General features: G+C 37.8%; 1 protein-coding gene across 2 annotated transcripts in view; it reads right to left on the bottom strand.

Annotated features, from left to right (window-relative positions):
- Window positions 1-499: 499 nt before the first annotated feature.
- Window positions 500-16,502, bottom strand: part of vipr1b (vasoactive intestinal peptide receptor 1b) — an 83,348-nt gene continuing 67,345 nt past the window's right edge. For both annotated transcript variants that reach the window (XM_074693646.1, XM_074693645.1), the window contains exons 7-13: window positions 8,788-8,941; window positions 8,601-8,661; window positions 8,442-8,514; window positions 6,495-6,586; window positions 5,807-5,936; window positions 5,309-5,350; window positions 500-3,439 (exon numbers count right to left, since the gene is read on the bottom strand). In XM_074693646.1, coding sequence (XP_074549747.1) covers window positions 3,248-3,439; window positions 5,309-5,350; window positions 5,807-5,936; window positions 6,495-6,586; window positions 8,442-8,514; window positions 8,601-8,661; window positions 8,788-8,941 — 744 coding nt within the window. In that variant the 3' untranslated portion in view covers window positions 500-3,247. The remainder of the gene's footprint in view (window positions 3,440-5,308; window positions 5,351-5,806; window positions 5,937-6,494; window positions 6,587-8,441; window positions 8,515-8,600; window positions 8,662-8,787; window positions 8,942-16,502) is intronic.

Raw genomic sequence — 16,502 nt, forward strand, 5'->3', positions numbered from 1 at the left:
GAGAAGGCATTTCTGAAAAGTGTCTCCAATGGCCCCTCATAGCTAAAAATTTGGATACAGAAAGGTATAATAATTTGAAAGTGAAAACCGAGAACTGTCTCAGCTCTCAGACCTGTTGTCTTCCTAAGGAAAAGGAAGTAATTACTTAAGTTTTTCTTACCTTTTTGGAAGTAAGATTGTTTAACAAAGCAGTATTTACTAATAAACAAATTGCCTACCAAGACACAAAGATTTGAATTGAAATATCTTAAATCAACTTGTGAAGTAACTTCCACTGACAGGGATGAGCATATTTGCATGAACCAGTCAAGTCTGAAGCTGAAAGGAGCTTTTCTACAGGGGACATAAATAAATTAGTCAATATAAGGTTGTGCCCTTGTCAAGTAGCAGAGAGCAATTGTGAAAATAAGATTCACTTAAGGAAACAACACAGTGCAGAGTAAATCTGAACATGACCGCACCGTATAAAAATCAAACTTCAGCCAGCTCCTTTCTCTCTGAATAATTTATTTAAAACAGACTGAGAGGAACACCATCAAAAATTTATGGCGAGTTAAACTCCCGGAACTGTAACACTTTCAACACACAAAGTACAATAAAATCAAGAGTAACAACGAAATACTAAAAGGTAACATGATGTTTTTTTTGTTTACACAACTCATAATAAATACTTTTAGAGCATCTGAAGTTTACAGCTGTATCCTTTGCACCTGTTACAAACCAAACAGTTCAACTCCCAAATCTTTAACTCACACAACACAATATCCAGTTTCAAAGAACACAAATCTCTATTATATCTACTTTAATACTGAATATTTACTGTACATACACATATAGGTCACTGATCATTTGTTATCCCTTTTTAAATACAGACACAAAAACACTAATAACAGGTAACCAGAATATTATAAGATGACATTCAGAAATACCTATGACTTCTTAGAAAACTCTGTACATCTGGATCCTTTCTGAATTATGTACAAACTTATTTACATTCCATGGTTACTGGTGATAATATGGCACAGTCATATAATTACACTAAAATCTGAAGATAGAAAAAACAAACAGTGAAAAAAACTTATCAACAAAGGAATTTAACCCTCAAAACAAACTGTTCTACATTAAGCTAGTAGCTGGTTAGCCTAGCTTAACAAAGCAACAATGTGATAATTGAGGTAAAATGGTAAGTTCACATAATTGCATTTCACTCTACTGACTAACCAAATAATGTGAAATATGAGTGTTTGAGGGAACATAATTTCCATACATTTAGTTAAATGCAATCTTAGCTGGTTAGCCTAGCTTAGCAGAGTAGCTTGAAACTGATCAAAAGTCAGTTATTTTTCTTCAGGTTTCTCTTTGGAGTATTTCTGTTATATTTCATATCAACTGTACAAAAACTGAACTTGATAATGGGTTAGCATATTAACATGAATGTACCATGCACAATTAGCATTTTTTCCTGAAGATCTTGCTGGTTGCCTCAAAACTGTTTTTGTGGACAAGGTTAAAGATTCTAAAAATAAGCCTGTGCTGGCAGATAGATTATTAGATTACTTTTTTATCAGAGCTGTTTTTAGTAGCTTTAAGCTGTCATGGTCAGCTAAGCTAACCAGGAGCTAACCAAGAGCAGGAGCTGTTCTCTGAACAAACCCTTTGCCAGAGAGTGAAAACTTTTATTTTCCACATTGTAACACTCTTCCTGTAAGTCTCAGTAAACAATATAATATCCTATCTTTTAAGGCATTTTATCACCAAAAAAAGCTTGTTTTGTTTTTATTGTGAGCTAACCACTCCTGCTAGGCAGATTCTTTAAATCAGCAGTGTGTTGAGCGTTTTATTTTTTGGTTTGTTTGTTTTTCAGATACAGCCTGACCTTCTGGACACTAGCTCTTTGACACACATGCAGCTGACTTTCAAGTCCAAACTTGTTAGCCAAAAAAGCATTATAAAAAGCATCATTGTGAAGGGCCAGTCATCCCTGTCACCTTGCTTTGCATTTCATATCAGCCTCCGAAATGCTCTACCAGCTTTTCAGGTACGAACTCCACTGGTGTAGAACATTAAACCTGACATTTCAATGGGTTTCAGCAAACATATAAAAGCTTGAGCTCCAGTCAGCCTCCCAAAGCGCTGCCAGTGAAGCTTCTCTGTGTGCTTGTGTTGTAATAAAGAATATTTTATCTCACTGTTAACATTAAGCCACAGACTACTACATAAACAAGCTCATAGTTGAGAACTTAATGTTCCTGGCAAAGCTTTAACCCCACATGTTGCAATAACAAACAATTACAAAGACGCATTACTGATGTCACAATCACAATACAATCGCTGTAACTGAACAATCAATGGTAATTCATTTTCTTTACACTGTGTTTTTGTCTGTACAATGTTAAATGACTCCCTTCGCGTTAATGTAAACATTCAAAGACTTGATTGCTGAAAGGCATTTCCTCTCAAGGGTTTCTGAGCGGCTCAGGAGCCAGTGGCTATTTGATTGAGGTGTCACTTAAAACAACGCAGAAACCAGCCGTTCACCTGTTTATGGAGCAAAACCTGCTCGAGGACATCAGTTCAGTCACAGGCCGAGAGTCACTCGAAACAAGAGGGAAGTGAACTAATAAAGAGGAGTCTCTCATGAGAGTGATAGTGCAGAAAAGGGCATATGTGCTCCAAACCCGTCACTGTGAGTCAGTATCACACCGGTCGGCCGGTCTGTAGTCTCAAACTGGCGTTTTTTTTCTTCCTCCTTCAGAGAGGAGATGGAAACTTTTCTCATTGTTTTATTCTTTTACTTTCTTTTCTGTTGCCTAGATGAGGTGAACTCTTGAACAGCTGCTGCACATACTCTTAAAACTGTTAAAAAATCTGCTCTCTTTAAACTGCCTCGATTCATTTGCTGCAGCAGGAAACCTTCTTTAATACAGATGATCAAATGATTACTGTTGGTTTAACTCACTGATTCTCTTGTACATATGCACTTAAACTGATGAGTGCCGAATGCTTTTCATTCAAATGTGCAATTAGCTGCAAATATGAAGTAAAACATCAGTTTCTTTGTCACTCTTTTACAAAAGCGTGGAGGTTAGAAGCTGTTAGTGACCTGTTATCATCACAACATTCTTACGTTCACATCACACTCACCAATCACATCTCCATACAACAGAACATGTGCACATGAGGGAGTGCGTGCCTTTTTTTAATCTTTGAGCTTATTTATGCTGCTGTGTGATAGCAGGTCCGTGTTTCATATGCTGGACAGGTCGTCATTACATGAGGATGAACAGCGGTGTGTTTTGGGGCTGCAGCGGGTCAACATGGTGATCTGGGTGCTGAAGTTGTTGCTGCTTCCAATGGACGGGTGTTGGTATTTGGTGTCTGAGCGCATGTATCTCTGCAGGTGCCACCTCCGCCACTTTCTCTTGATCTCTCCTTGGACCTACAATTTGATTGTGGAGAAAAAAACACACTTCAGTGCAGTCTGACTTCTTCAATTTTTTTTACCCTGTTACATTTTCAACACATAACTGAACCGTTCTAAGCCCTTGAAGTCCCAAAATGACTTTTTTATGTATTGTGCTAACAGGATAAAAACTTGTTCCCACAAGAAAAATATACTTTGGGTCAATATATCAACTTATTTGGCACAATACAATAGTTTCTTCTACTTCATTGTGAGCACAAGATAATGTGTTCCCACAAGATAATTACATTGTGTACAAAGGATAATAACTTATTCCAAGAGATAACTTTTCCTTTAAGATGATAAGTTGAAACCATAAGGTAATCACACTGTGTGCACAATATAATAACTTGTTCTCTCAGGATCAGCATATTGTGCACACAAGATAATAAATTGTTTGCACAAGATAATTACTTGTTCCCACAAAATAATCATCTAATGCTCATAAGATAATTACTTCTTCCACTAGACAATTATACTGCCCGACAAAATAACTTGTTCCTGCTAGATTATCATATTATAGTCACATAATAAAACTTGCTCCCACAACTAATCTTTTTATTCCACCAAGGTTATAACTTGCATCCAACAGGATAATTAGTGTGCAACAAGAAAATAACCTCTTTCCAAACAAAATTGCTTGTTCCCCCAACATGTATATTTTTATATTTTTTCGCTAGTTCATCATACTATTGCCACAAGATAAAAAGTAATTAAAAAAAAAAATCATATTGTGCACACAAGGTATTATTTTGTCTGACAAGATTGTTATTTTGTGCTAAATATAATAACATGTTCCTACAATGTGCGCAAGAAATGATCACATTGTGCACACAAGATAATAGCTTTTTCCCAGAAGTTTGGGAAGATTTTGTGGGAACTTGTACACCCAGCATAATATATTGTGCAAATGAGATAGCAAGCTTTTTCTTGATTTTCTTCATATTAAAAGATTATAACTTCTTGCTGCAAGATAATTACTCCTCCATGAGATAACACCTGGCCCAAAAAATAATAACTTGTTCCCACAATTTATATCAGCTTGTACCCACAAGATCATCATATTGTAAACACAAGATAATAACTTGTTCCCTAAGAAAATTACACCATGTAACAAGACATTAGCCCATTACCAAATCACTCATAACTTGTTCCCTCAAGGTAATTTACTGGTGTGCCAAACATTGTGAAAGATAGTTAAGGGGCCTTTTTCTCTCTCTTTTTTTTTTTAGCAACTTTCATCATTAGATTTAAAACACCCTTTTTTTTTTTTTTTTTTACAATTTTAAGAGAATAAATGAAAGTTACATTTTCCATTTTGCTCTCCCGCTTGAGTGTTTTACAGCATCTTTACCATTTTTAGAGGCTAAATTATTGAACAACTTCACTCAACAGCAAAGCTTTACACTTCACAAAGGACACCAGAAAACTGCCTCTGTTTAAAATTCATGCAGCACAGTGTAAAGTCTTGCCATCCAGCTCATCACTGTGATTCAATCTGGCCCAGGTCCGGGGAAACATAACTAATGCGCCCACAGAGAGAGCCTCTGCAGGAATGACGGACTATCTCCCTGCCAGAAGAGGCGGAGCTCTTCACAGCCTCACCACCCTGCAGGCAGAGTGCAAGGGAAAAAATATGCCTCAGGGAGGTCCAGAGGTGGAGAAATAGCCGGGCCAACCGGCGAGGATTACTCACAACCATATCGCCACCTTTTCATGATGGTGTGTGAATGTTAATGGTGTGCTACGGGACTGTGGGCTATCTGCGCATGGGAATCCTGAGGTCTAAAGAGAGTATTTATACAAACAGTGTTTATAAGACTGTTAGGGAAGAGGGGCACCCACCTCTCCGTTGAGGAAGCAGTAAAGGACTGCTACCACGAAGCCCTATATGGAGAGAAAACCACAGATTAGAGTATCAACAGAGTGTGTCATGGTGAACTTCAAGGTGCTGATAACAAGTGATCACAAAGAAAACAAAGAATACATTCTGGTCTATAAGAGAAGAAAGTATGGGACAAAGGAGAAAGTGCTGGAATGATTCCAAACAGGCTGTATTGCTCTCTGGCTGCATTCTCCATCATTCCTGGTTTGTGATGAACTGAAATGACTCCAGGGTTTTAAAACAATAACACGCCACTGTATCTGCGAGCAAAGTGCCTGGAGACCTGCCACAATCTTCTGCCAGGGGTTTCTTCAGCAGACACCACAAGGTACTGCCTGGTAAGATGCCAAATCATAAATCTAGCTCCATTTAAAAGTTATAAAAAGAATAGTTGAAGTTTGAGGGCATTTTTCATGTTCGTTTATAAACGCCTTTTTCTTTAAAAGGTGAAGTCATACCTGAAATGATCCAAGGATCAAGTCAAAAACCAGCCGCAGCTCAGTCTTCACCTGCTCTGGAATGAAGGCAAACACGATGAAATTTATGCCAAACAGAGGAATCAAAAGCAGCGTTGATTTCGCCAGCCTCCTGCAACGACAGAGCAGAAATAGATGCTAATGCCTCCCTCGGCTGAAACCAATTTTCACTCTTTCTCTCTATACGCCAGTAATGGTATGCAACTGTTGAGTGCTTTTCAATTCACACTTCACTCGGGGAACCAGATCTCCATTAAAAGTGTCGGTAATGCTCATGCATTATGGCTGGACTGTGATATGTGCAGGTCGGAATCACACACACAGATATCTGAACTATATCTCCATTTTTATGACGTTCTTTTCAGGAGGAAAAGGAATTCATTGCCTCAAGCAATAGAGTTAGACTCGATTAGGATCTTAAGAACTACAGGGAAATTTAATTTACACCAACAGTCGTTTTCACAGGACAAACACAGCCTCTGCCTTCTGTCTTTGTTCAAGATTATCTTTGTTTACATTTTGGGAATTTCAAGGAATGTGGAACAAATTCAGCTCTGTAGAGAAAAACACTGAAGTGAGGAGGAGTTTCCACCCTCCTCATAGGCATTGATGGTATTTTATCTCATTCCAGCTTTATTACAAACATGAAACAAACATGAAATTAACTCACAAGTACTGGTTGGATTCGTTTCTTCCAATATCTGGACAGTTGATTTTCTGGCGGAGTATCCGTATGATACAGATGAACAGAATAAAGTTCATCTGTGGAGGAAAAAGTATTAAGGGAGAAAAACAATAGATGATTATCTTGTTAAATTCATAGACTTTTTCAGGAACAAACTTTTTTTGTAAGTATTCTCTAACAGATGTAGAGGAATGTTTTGAAAATGTGTCTCATAACAAAGACTGTATTCTTCTTTTACCAACTGGGTTAATTTGCTACCTCTCAGGACAATAAATTCCTCTAAATACATTATTTGTGCTGAAGCTGTAAACTGGCAACACGTTAAACCTACACACATGAATTGGCTGCTGCAGAAAGAGAAGAGACAGAGAGAAAGAGACAGACGCAGTGATCTGACAGCCGGGCTGCTGAGCCTGATCTTACTCTGAAGGAAAAAAACAAAAACAAAACAAAACTACAAAAGTAAACAGAAACCTGCAGTGCCGAGAGTTGCTGCCAAGGAAAGGCAAAGCAGGACACAGCAGGTGTAAAGACAACCAACATTTCCTCAAATAAAGTCTGTTCTGAGTATCAGTTTTACAATTTGGTGCTGGGTATGTGATTTTGAAAATAAAATCAACTGATCAAGGAAAACAAGGTTCTTTCAAAGTGGTTCTACTGAACGTAAACTAGATGATCTCTTAAACTGTAGCAAAGTAATCTCATAACCACTCCACAAACTTCTTAAGGACCGGCCAATCAGAGAGAAGGGGGCGTGTGGAGGAGGGAGCCTTAAAGAGACAGCTACAGCTCCAGGTGATTAGGCTCACCTGTAGCTGCTTGACAAGAGTTAAAGTATAAGAGCAGGAGGGAGACAGTTGTTGGGAGCCAGTGGGTCTTCAGCTGCGTACATGGTTCAGCTTTTTATTTTGTTAGTTTTTGTATTTCGTGAGAAGCTTGTATGTTATTGGTTTGTTTTGTGAAATACTTAAACTTAATTTCTTCCTTTTTTTTGTTTTGGGTTCATGTTTTTGGAACTCCCCATTTGTTATACCCTAGCCACCTTAACAAAATACTAAGTGATATATTTGGTAAACATAAACATTGTAAGCTGCCTGAAAGTTCTTTTTGGAGAATTTCCAAGAATTAAAAACAAAAAACGACAAAAACAACAAAAAACAACACAACAAACAAAATCATCATTAATAACAATAACAACAACAAAAACAGGGGCATAAGGATAACATACAGCTGCTGCGAATATTTACCGTCTCACAATTTGCTTCACTGCAGCTTCTTTAAACAACTAATCTACGGTGGCTGGTAGGTGTCAGCCAATTTTCAAAAGCATCAACACAAATGCAAAAGCCACAACACAACAGTAGTACAGCCATGACAGAAAATAAGAGCTATCCCAACGGACACAGAAAAGTTGAGAAGGAACAACGGTTAGCTTAGCAAAGCATGAAGTTCATTAACAAGGAGAAAAAGTTGACTTCTTGAAAGTTTATTTCACCTATCAGTTTATCAAAACATCTTTTTTTTGTTCATTCATGTAAATAAAAGGAAATTAAATGCTAGTTCTCAGTTCACTGCAGCCTGACTTTTCATTAGCGGAAGTGTTTTTCTTCAGATATGTGAGTGGATGCCGATAAAGTTTTTAAATCCCATCAAAAGGATGCTGATTAGAAACTTATGGTGACCTATTGTGATGGTTAAATAACTGCAGAAAGTTAAATGCCAGTTTTGTAAAGTAAATTGGAAACTTTGTGCGTTGACATCTTTAATGATGACAAACAGTAAGAACACTGAAAATAATAATAATACTAAAAAAAAACCTTTGCTAAAAAATAACTGAAGTTTTTTCTCAAAGTAGCAACTTAACTGCCTTTGAACAAGTCTGATACTGATAGACTGGAATGATGAAAAAATGGCTCAGAACTTAAAACCTACCAGGATTGATGCCAAGATAGGAGTTTTAATGATCCACCAGAAAACATCTGTATTCTCAATAATATCCCAGCACCTGTGAAAACATTAAACAACACTCACCTTGAAGATGCTTATTAAAGATTCTGTCCTGGTCTTACAGTCACTGTGTGTTTTTCTTACCCCACATCATTAAAGTAAGCTTTAGCGATGCTCCAGGCAGTGATGAAAACTGTCGGACTTCCTGGGGGCATAAAAAAGACGAAAGTGTAAACAAAAGATATTACATCCCAGTGGCTTACACGGCCTCATTTGTCGGCATTCAAGAACAGAAAGGAGATACAATGACTTGAAAGGTAGACACTCTCACCCCAGCCAATTAAGATATAGGCCCAGAAGTACTTCCTCTCAGAGAAGAATGAGACAGCCAACAGAGCGTGAAGATATAGGCCCTCCACCAACAGCCAGAAGAAACTGGCCATTATACAGTACTGAAAGAACACCATGACGACTTTGCAGCCAACCTAGGACAAAAACACAAAGGAATATGCGTCATAATACTCTCAGTGTATGAACAGGGTTTGATTTGTAAGTGAGGCACATGTACTGAAAAAAAGGAATAAAAAAATGTATGAGTTTCTGCAAATCAGTGATGACAAAGAGTCCAATCACTTCCAAGATCTCACACAGCTGTAGAATTTGCTTTTGATAAAAAAACACTTGAACAATCTTATTAGGGTTTTTTTTTTTCTTTTTTTTTTTTTTTTTACAGTTGGCTATTAGAAAGAGAAGTGGATGACGAAGAAGAAGGGTGTTGTGTGCCAAAAGAAATTATTTTGACAGATTTTCTATTATGATACAATCTTGGAAAATGGGTATCCTGTTTGTAATGCATGAAAATAAATAGTCTGGAATCTAACCCCTTTATTATTGAATATTCTCATTTCTAAACACAATGTTTCTATTTCACTGCAATCTAATGGGGTATTTTAGTATTAAATAACAGGAAAGGGCCTCATCATGTAAGATTTCTTTCTTGAAATATGAGAAATTAAGTTGAGCTAGAATTAGGCTGATTATTGGCCGGGCTGATTATCGGTGCCAATATTTAACATTCTGAGGCATATCAGCATCAGCCTTTTTTTGAAAATATCTCAAGGTTGATGAGAAATCCATTTTAAAACTGTGTTATAACGCACCGCTTCCCGCAGTCACTACTCTGTCTTCGGCATTGTACCACCTACAGTACCATCTGATTGGTTACAAGCAGAGCCATGGTTCAGGTATGAGCCAATCAGCAACTGTGCATGTAGTGCTATCTCTCTCACACACACACAGCGAAAGGGGAGGAAAAGTTTTGCCAAGTGGAGTATGTTTCAAAGGTACCTTTAGGCAGCACACTACTGAAACTGTAAAATCCCAGTCCTAAACAACTCACAACTACTAGTATTGTTGCTGTGAGCCCAATGATTTATTTATACTCAAAACACAAAGGCTCAGAAAAATAGATATAAAACGATATTCACAACCTAACTCAGAAAAGGAGAGTGATTCTCTACCAGCTAACTTCAGTTAATGATAGTCTGCTAGCTTTATGCTGATGTCAATGGAAAATCCCATTGACAGGCTAACACAGTTAGCATTGTGACTATGTTACTGTCCACAGACTTTATCAACATTCTCAAACACACAAAACACTTAAAAGTGATCAGAAATGATTTAAACTACAAATATTCAGGAGCTGCTTGCTGATGCTTCTCATCACAGAGTTTCTCTGTGTCTACACTGTGGAAGCCCAAGATGGCCAAAACATTGAAAATCAAAGTCGTGTGAAATTAATGCAACTGCATTACATGCCTATAAAAGGCAGCACAAACTCAATTAAGTCTAGTACTATTGCAGTTACACTGAAATTTTGGGAAAAAATTGTGCTGTCGAAAACTTAAGCAAGCTATTTTTTAAAAAGTTTTTACATAAAGGTCCCATATTATGCAAAAATCTCTTTGTTAAATCTTTTAGTGAAATTTGTGGGTCTTTGGCTTTCCTCCCAGCCCACAAAATGTGACATTTAATGACAAAACCTGTACTTAGTAGTGCTTGTGAATGTAAAATCCTGACCTAAAAATGAGCTGTTTGGATTTTGGGGATTTGACGTCAGCGATTCTCTTTTTTGCCCAATCAGGAGCAAATCTGAACTGATTGGTCCACCAGAGCAGATACCCCCTAAACTCCCTCCCCGCCCACTCCTCTGTATGGCTGTTTTTGGCTGTGAACAGCCACATAGTTCCATGCACAAGCTTCCCATCTCAGAAGAAGACAAGACTAAGTGACTAGAGTTCATTTATCAAGGAAATGTGCCAGCTACACTCAGTAAAACTGTGCATGTGTGTGCTAGTCACTTCACGGCCGACTGCTTTTTCAACTTTGGACAGTACAACATAGGGCTAGCGAATAGACTGGTCCTGAATCCAGGCGCATGACCAACCATCCGCCAACAAACCTCAGACCCTGGAAATGTGAGTATTTTAAATGCTGTGTGCTGTGGAGCAGATGTAAGAGCTTTTCCTCAGTGTCCCCCCTGTCTCTGTGTTAGCTTCAGGATGCTAACTTTAGCTGTGGTTAGCCTGTTGTTTTAGCCTGTAATGTTATGGTAAACGAGCTTCTCTGTTTTCTAAACATTGTGCACTCGGAGCTCGTGGCGCCACTCTCAGTGACGTGGAAGAGTGGGGCGGTATCAGCAGTGGCTCGTTTACATATGAAGGTCACGCCCACTAAATCAGACCGTTCTGAACAGAGGGGCTATGAGAGCCTGGAAACAATGCTGCTGTGCTTGATTTATTGGCTTTTGGGACCAAAACAGCATAAAATAGGACCTTTAACTTTACTGGATGTACTACTGAGTCTGGGATCTGTTTAATTAACGTATGCTTTAAGGCATTTTAACTAAGTTAAGTGTTGGATTTTGTATTATTCATAATGTTAGCACCAATATTTTCACTTTGACTGAAAATGAATATGGTCTTCAAATATCGGTTATTGACGTCCTAAACTACTAATAACCAGTAGTTAAAAAAAAACAAAAACATATTGGTCGATCTCTAAGTTGAACAAAAAAGAAATTTGAAAGTTTATAACATAAAAGTCTAGAATTAACAGTAACATTATGATTAAGTTAAAAATACACAAGAATACAGCCACAATTTTAGTCTACTGTGAGTCTAGATTTTATCTTGAAGGAGAGTATCTGAAGATCACCTGCAGTTGACTTGGTATGATACTTAAAACACTGCATCCTCCTTTAATCTTTAATTTAATTTTAGTATTATCTCTTTAATACATTTGTCAGCCAATTTGGATAGATTTCCCTGAGCCTTCCACTTCAGCAATAAAAAGCAAGTGGCACAACTTTATCATTTTTCAGTGCTGGATTTTATCTCTCAGCTAAAATAGGCCGAAGCAGGCAGACAATAAAGTAGAAGCTCCATCTCTCTCCAACCAGATGACGAAAAGCCCGTAAAGTCCTGAAATGTCCCAGCAGGTATTTCAGTGAAAAACAGAGCAGAGGACACTGAAACAACCCCTGACAGATAACACAATCAGCTCACTGAGGGCTGAACATCCAACTGCCGCTCAACAAGTATAGGGTTCATTTTTTCAATGGCTTTGGTGGGCTGAGCTGATGTGCTCAGCCCTTTCACAGCCTCTAATTCACGGAAAACACTCACGCTGTGTAGGTCTGAGGTTAGTCACATACAAGCTGTCTTTGGAGTGAGTGCCCCCCCCCAGAGAACCTACAGAGAGGGCATCACTTGGATGAGAGAGATCGTTATGGAGCCCATTTAAAAAAAAGAGCCTGTGAGAGCAGATGTGCTGTGAGAGAAGGGATAACTAGGAAGGGAGATGAAAAGGACAGTGTTATTGATAGACTGAAAGACATTATTTATGGATACATCCTGGAAAGAGGGGTATGAAAAGGAAACAAAACAAAGTGGATATGAATGCAGTGGGAAAAACACGTTTTCATTCTGTCAAAGGCTTAGCTCAACCCACGGACACTTAAGATGGACAAAGAGGTGGTGATGGAGCTGGGAATGTGCTTAACCATACGTCCAATTACAGAACAATGAGTGAGAAAGTGAAGGCCTTATGTGAAATAAATTCAGGTGTATGAAGTCTGAGCTGCTGCAGAGGAGCAGGACTTTTTCACACGTCATGAATCATGGATGACTTAAGACCACAGAGGATGCATTTTAAACTACTCCTCATTCAGTGCTGAATATTAAATCTTTGTCAGGTTATTACTGTTGGTCAATAATGTGAAAACTTAATGTAAGAAAGTCAGTTGTTTGGAAGTTCTTAATCTGTGTTTCTTTTTTTTTTAATAAATAATCATCCTGACTCCTGACTCAAAGTCATTGTGAGGCAGTACAGAATAACTGGAACAAAAAAACTAAAATTCAAGACAATAAATTACATTTCATTTCATTCTTGAATCATCCAAAAATAAATAATAGAAAAAAAACGAAAGAGTTGCTTTTTTAGTATAACCTTAACAAGATTATTTTGGTTTGCTAAATAAGGGAAATGTCATGAGTCTGTTTTTTTTTTTTAATTATAATTATTTCAGGGTTTTCAGGTTTTCTAGTCTCTTTTGTGGTTTAGTTCTCCTTGTGTTTACCTCATGTAGATTGTCCCTCATGTGTTTTGCCTATGTCTTATTTCACACCTGTTTTTCACTGCCCCCCTGCCTTTATAGTCTCTGCGTGTCTGGTTCTTGCTGTCATGTGCTGCTGTTCCTAAGAGTCACTTCTTTGTGTTTCCATATGTAAGTTTTTTCCAGAGTTTCGTTTTTTGGATTTCTTTTATTTTTGGACTTTTGAGTTTGTTTAATAAATCCATTTTTAGATCTATCTGCAACTGGATCGTCCACCTCTTGTTTCTCCCTGCAGATATCTGACAGCATATTTAGATATAAATGGAAATGTGATTGGAATGAAGCAATTACTTGGAAAAAAATCTCTTCATAGCCTTACTTTCTGTTTTATACTACTGAAAACTGAAGAGCTATGTGGAAATGCTGACCCAGCTCCTTCAAAAGAAAAGTCTGCCTCAACATGTGTGTTCAGCAGTATGCATGTTGAGATGGAGGGCTGGGTGATTCTCAGGCCCGTTTTTTTGTTTTTCTTGTACATCTTATAAATGTTTGCTAGTTAAATCCAACTTTCCTGGAATTCTCGTAAAAATGTACACATCCTTGATAAACTAACATCCTGCATTGGCCATCTGGATCCACTTCTTGTCCTTGGAGGTCAAGTTTTAGATAGATTACCAAAACAGCTGGGGCTGAAGCCGACAGATATCTGGAATGACAGTATGAATAAATTTGCATGTTATGAAAACAAAAAGGACCCATCTGAGCTGCCTAGACCTTTACTGCTACTTCTAATGTGTTCACATCACCACGAATTGTTCACTGGAGCCTGAACTGAGCCTGCCAACAGTGCTAAGCAGATAATGATGAAGCACACAAACACTGTGACTAACACACAGTGTCTTAAATTATTCATTTTTATAGGCTTCCCAATAGGGATTATATCATATATGATCTCATGGGTCACTATAGCGCAAATCCACCAGATGGTTGATAAGCCAAGCATACAGAGCAGCTCTAAGGGAGCCAGCACATATAATGGGAGTCATGCTGATGTCATGTGGCGAGCAGCAGCTAAAACGTCTCTCAGTAACTTCTTACAGAGGAGGCTGCATCTGGCTTCTGTCAAGCGGATAAGTACATTAACAAAGACAGAGAGCGCCATAATAAGTACACCGTGAGGCCCCTCTCGTCGTGTGGTCACATCATGTAACACAAACCTGATGGTACCAGACTTATCAGGTCTGCAGGTTGGCGGTCTGTGGCGGGGCGGTGTGTAAAGCTGACAAGAAATCCAAACATAGTGATCTGGTATCACTTTCGTATCACTCACAACATAAGTGGGCAATCAGCTTGAACTATTTAAGGGCAGCCCTGCTTCACCAGTTTATCATCATCAAGGTTAATGTCTTTACATCGATAGTACTTCAGGTAAATAATTATGTTACTACGCTTTCGCCCTAACTAACCCAGGAGTTGTCAAGAATCTGCAAAGGGCTCTGAAGTGGAGAAACTCATGGAGCAGCCATTTTTCTTTGACATTTCACGCAGCATCAAAAGTTTAAACACTGTTTATGATGTCTGGAGCAAGGCTATTACAGTTTTGCATTTTAGTTTAGTTTTTACTGTCCTTCCATTTAAATGTTTTGTTTTTAATTCCAGTTTCATTTTAATGCATTTTAAAGCTGGGTTTCTGGTGTAGTTTTTATATTTTGAAAATGCTTAATTTTAGTTAAGTTTTTATTAGTTTCAGTATTAGTTTTGAGCATATCCGCTCCACCAGCTCAGTTGAGGTTTTTAAATCACTTTTAAAGACTCACCTCTTTTCCCTGGCTTTTAATCAAAGTTGAGTGCACATCTTAGTTTTTTTTTAAATTTGTTTTATGTGTTTTATGTGTCATAATGTATTTTAATGAATACAGACTTTTGCTTATGTTTTAGATATTTTAAGCTATATGTGTTGTTTGTGTTTGTACAGCACTTTGGTCAACTTTGGTTGTTTTCAATGTGCTCTATGAATAAAGTTTGAGTTGAGTTTTAGTCTTCTTTGTTGAATGGATGGCTGTCAGGGGCGAGATTCAAAAGAGTCAGAAAAAGGCATTGTACGATAAAATCTGTGGTTGTTTTGCAGCCTGTCTAGGGATTAGCTTCAGTTTCAGGGAGAAGGGGGCTGGACACTCTCCCTAACCTTGACCTGACAAAGCCAAGCTGGGTTAGCCTCCCAGTTTTTTTTTACTTTTCAAATAGATTTTGAGATTAGTGGGATATGTTCCCTTTGAGAAATGTTCTACATTTTTTATACCTGAGATAGACAAAGACAAAAACGTGAGACATTTTCTCGATTATTTTAGTTTGCTTTAGTTAATATTTTCAAGTCACAAAACAATTTAAAGTAGTTAAAGGTTTTATTTGGTAAAGCTTCATTTTTAGTTTTAGTTTTTTAAATCAACAAAAATGCTGTTTTACTTTCCGTTTTCACTATTTTATTAGTTTACATTAACTCAAACAAGCCTGGATGAAAGTTCAAAAAACAGTCATTCTAACCATTACTTTCATAGTTTCATAATTTCTTGACTTAAAAGTAATTTTAAAGTAAAGACTTTAAAGTAAGGTAGCTGATGAAGAAAATCTAAAACAACTTTAATGTAAACAATATTTCTAACCACCCTTTCACTACATGAATTAATGCTAATATATAACTACCCAGTCTTCAGTCATTGCTAACAGAAAGGTTCTTGATAACATTATGTGAACTGAAAATAAATGCATAGCAAACATGACAAAAAGATTGGAGTATATTATTAGCTGTGTTAGCTACAGCTTTCTTGCTAATCCTAAAGTTGCAAGGTGTTAGCGTTAGTAAGTAGCTGAGATTAAATTATTGTGGAATTGACACCATTTTTTATTGTGTTGTCTAACATTACTTGTTATTGTGCATTTAGAGACCAACTGCTATGTAAGCAGAATGTGATATTGCTCTGACAGAAAAGGATTATGTGCAAACGCAAATTAGCATAATTGGAGCTCTCAACCCTGTGTGTGACATCAATGGTCCCTTAAAGGAGTATTATCATGCTTGTGTCTCCTTTTCACTATGCCAGACTAGGATGTCTGTAAAGCATTTCTGCCCTCAGTACAAGTCATTTAGTTCCTTCATTGCCCCACAATAGCGTTCTCAATATCCTAATTTTAGGCCATTCTGAAGATCTCGTTGAAACGCTCTGTTTGGAGAATGACCTCCAATAACCTCGCAACGTCACAGCCCATTGTGCTCTGATTGGTCAGTTCTATCAGAGGGGCAGAGGGGGTAGAGCCAGGGGGCGGTCTTTGCAGCATGGCAGTATTTACAAAATCGCCATATTGGATAGGGGCGGACCGTGCGAGTTTGCTGTTTGCCAAAACTTCACCGTAAGGCATTGATAGCACTAATAAAA

The sequence above is a fragment of the Halichoeres trimaculatus genome, unplaced genomic scaffold (genome assembly GCF_033239565.1).
Source record: "Halichoeres trimaculatus isolate MK-OKI-2021-1 unplaced genomic scaffold, fHalTri1.1 fHalTri1_scaffold_18, whole genome shotgun sequence".
Taxonomy (NCBI): Eukaryota; Metazoa; Chordata; class Actinopteri; order Labriformes; family Labridae; genus Halichoeres; species Halichoeres trimaculatus.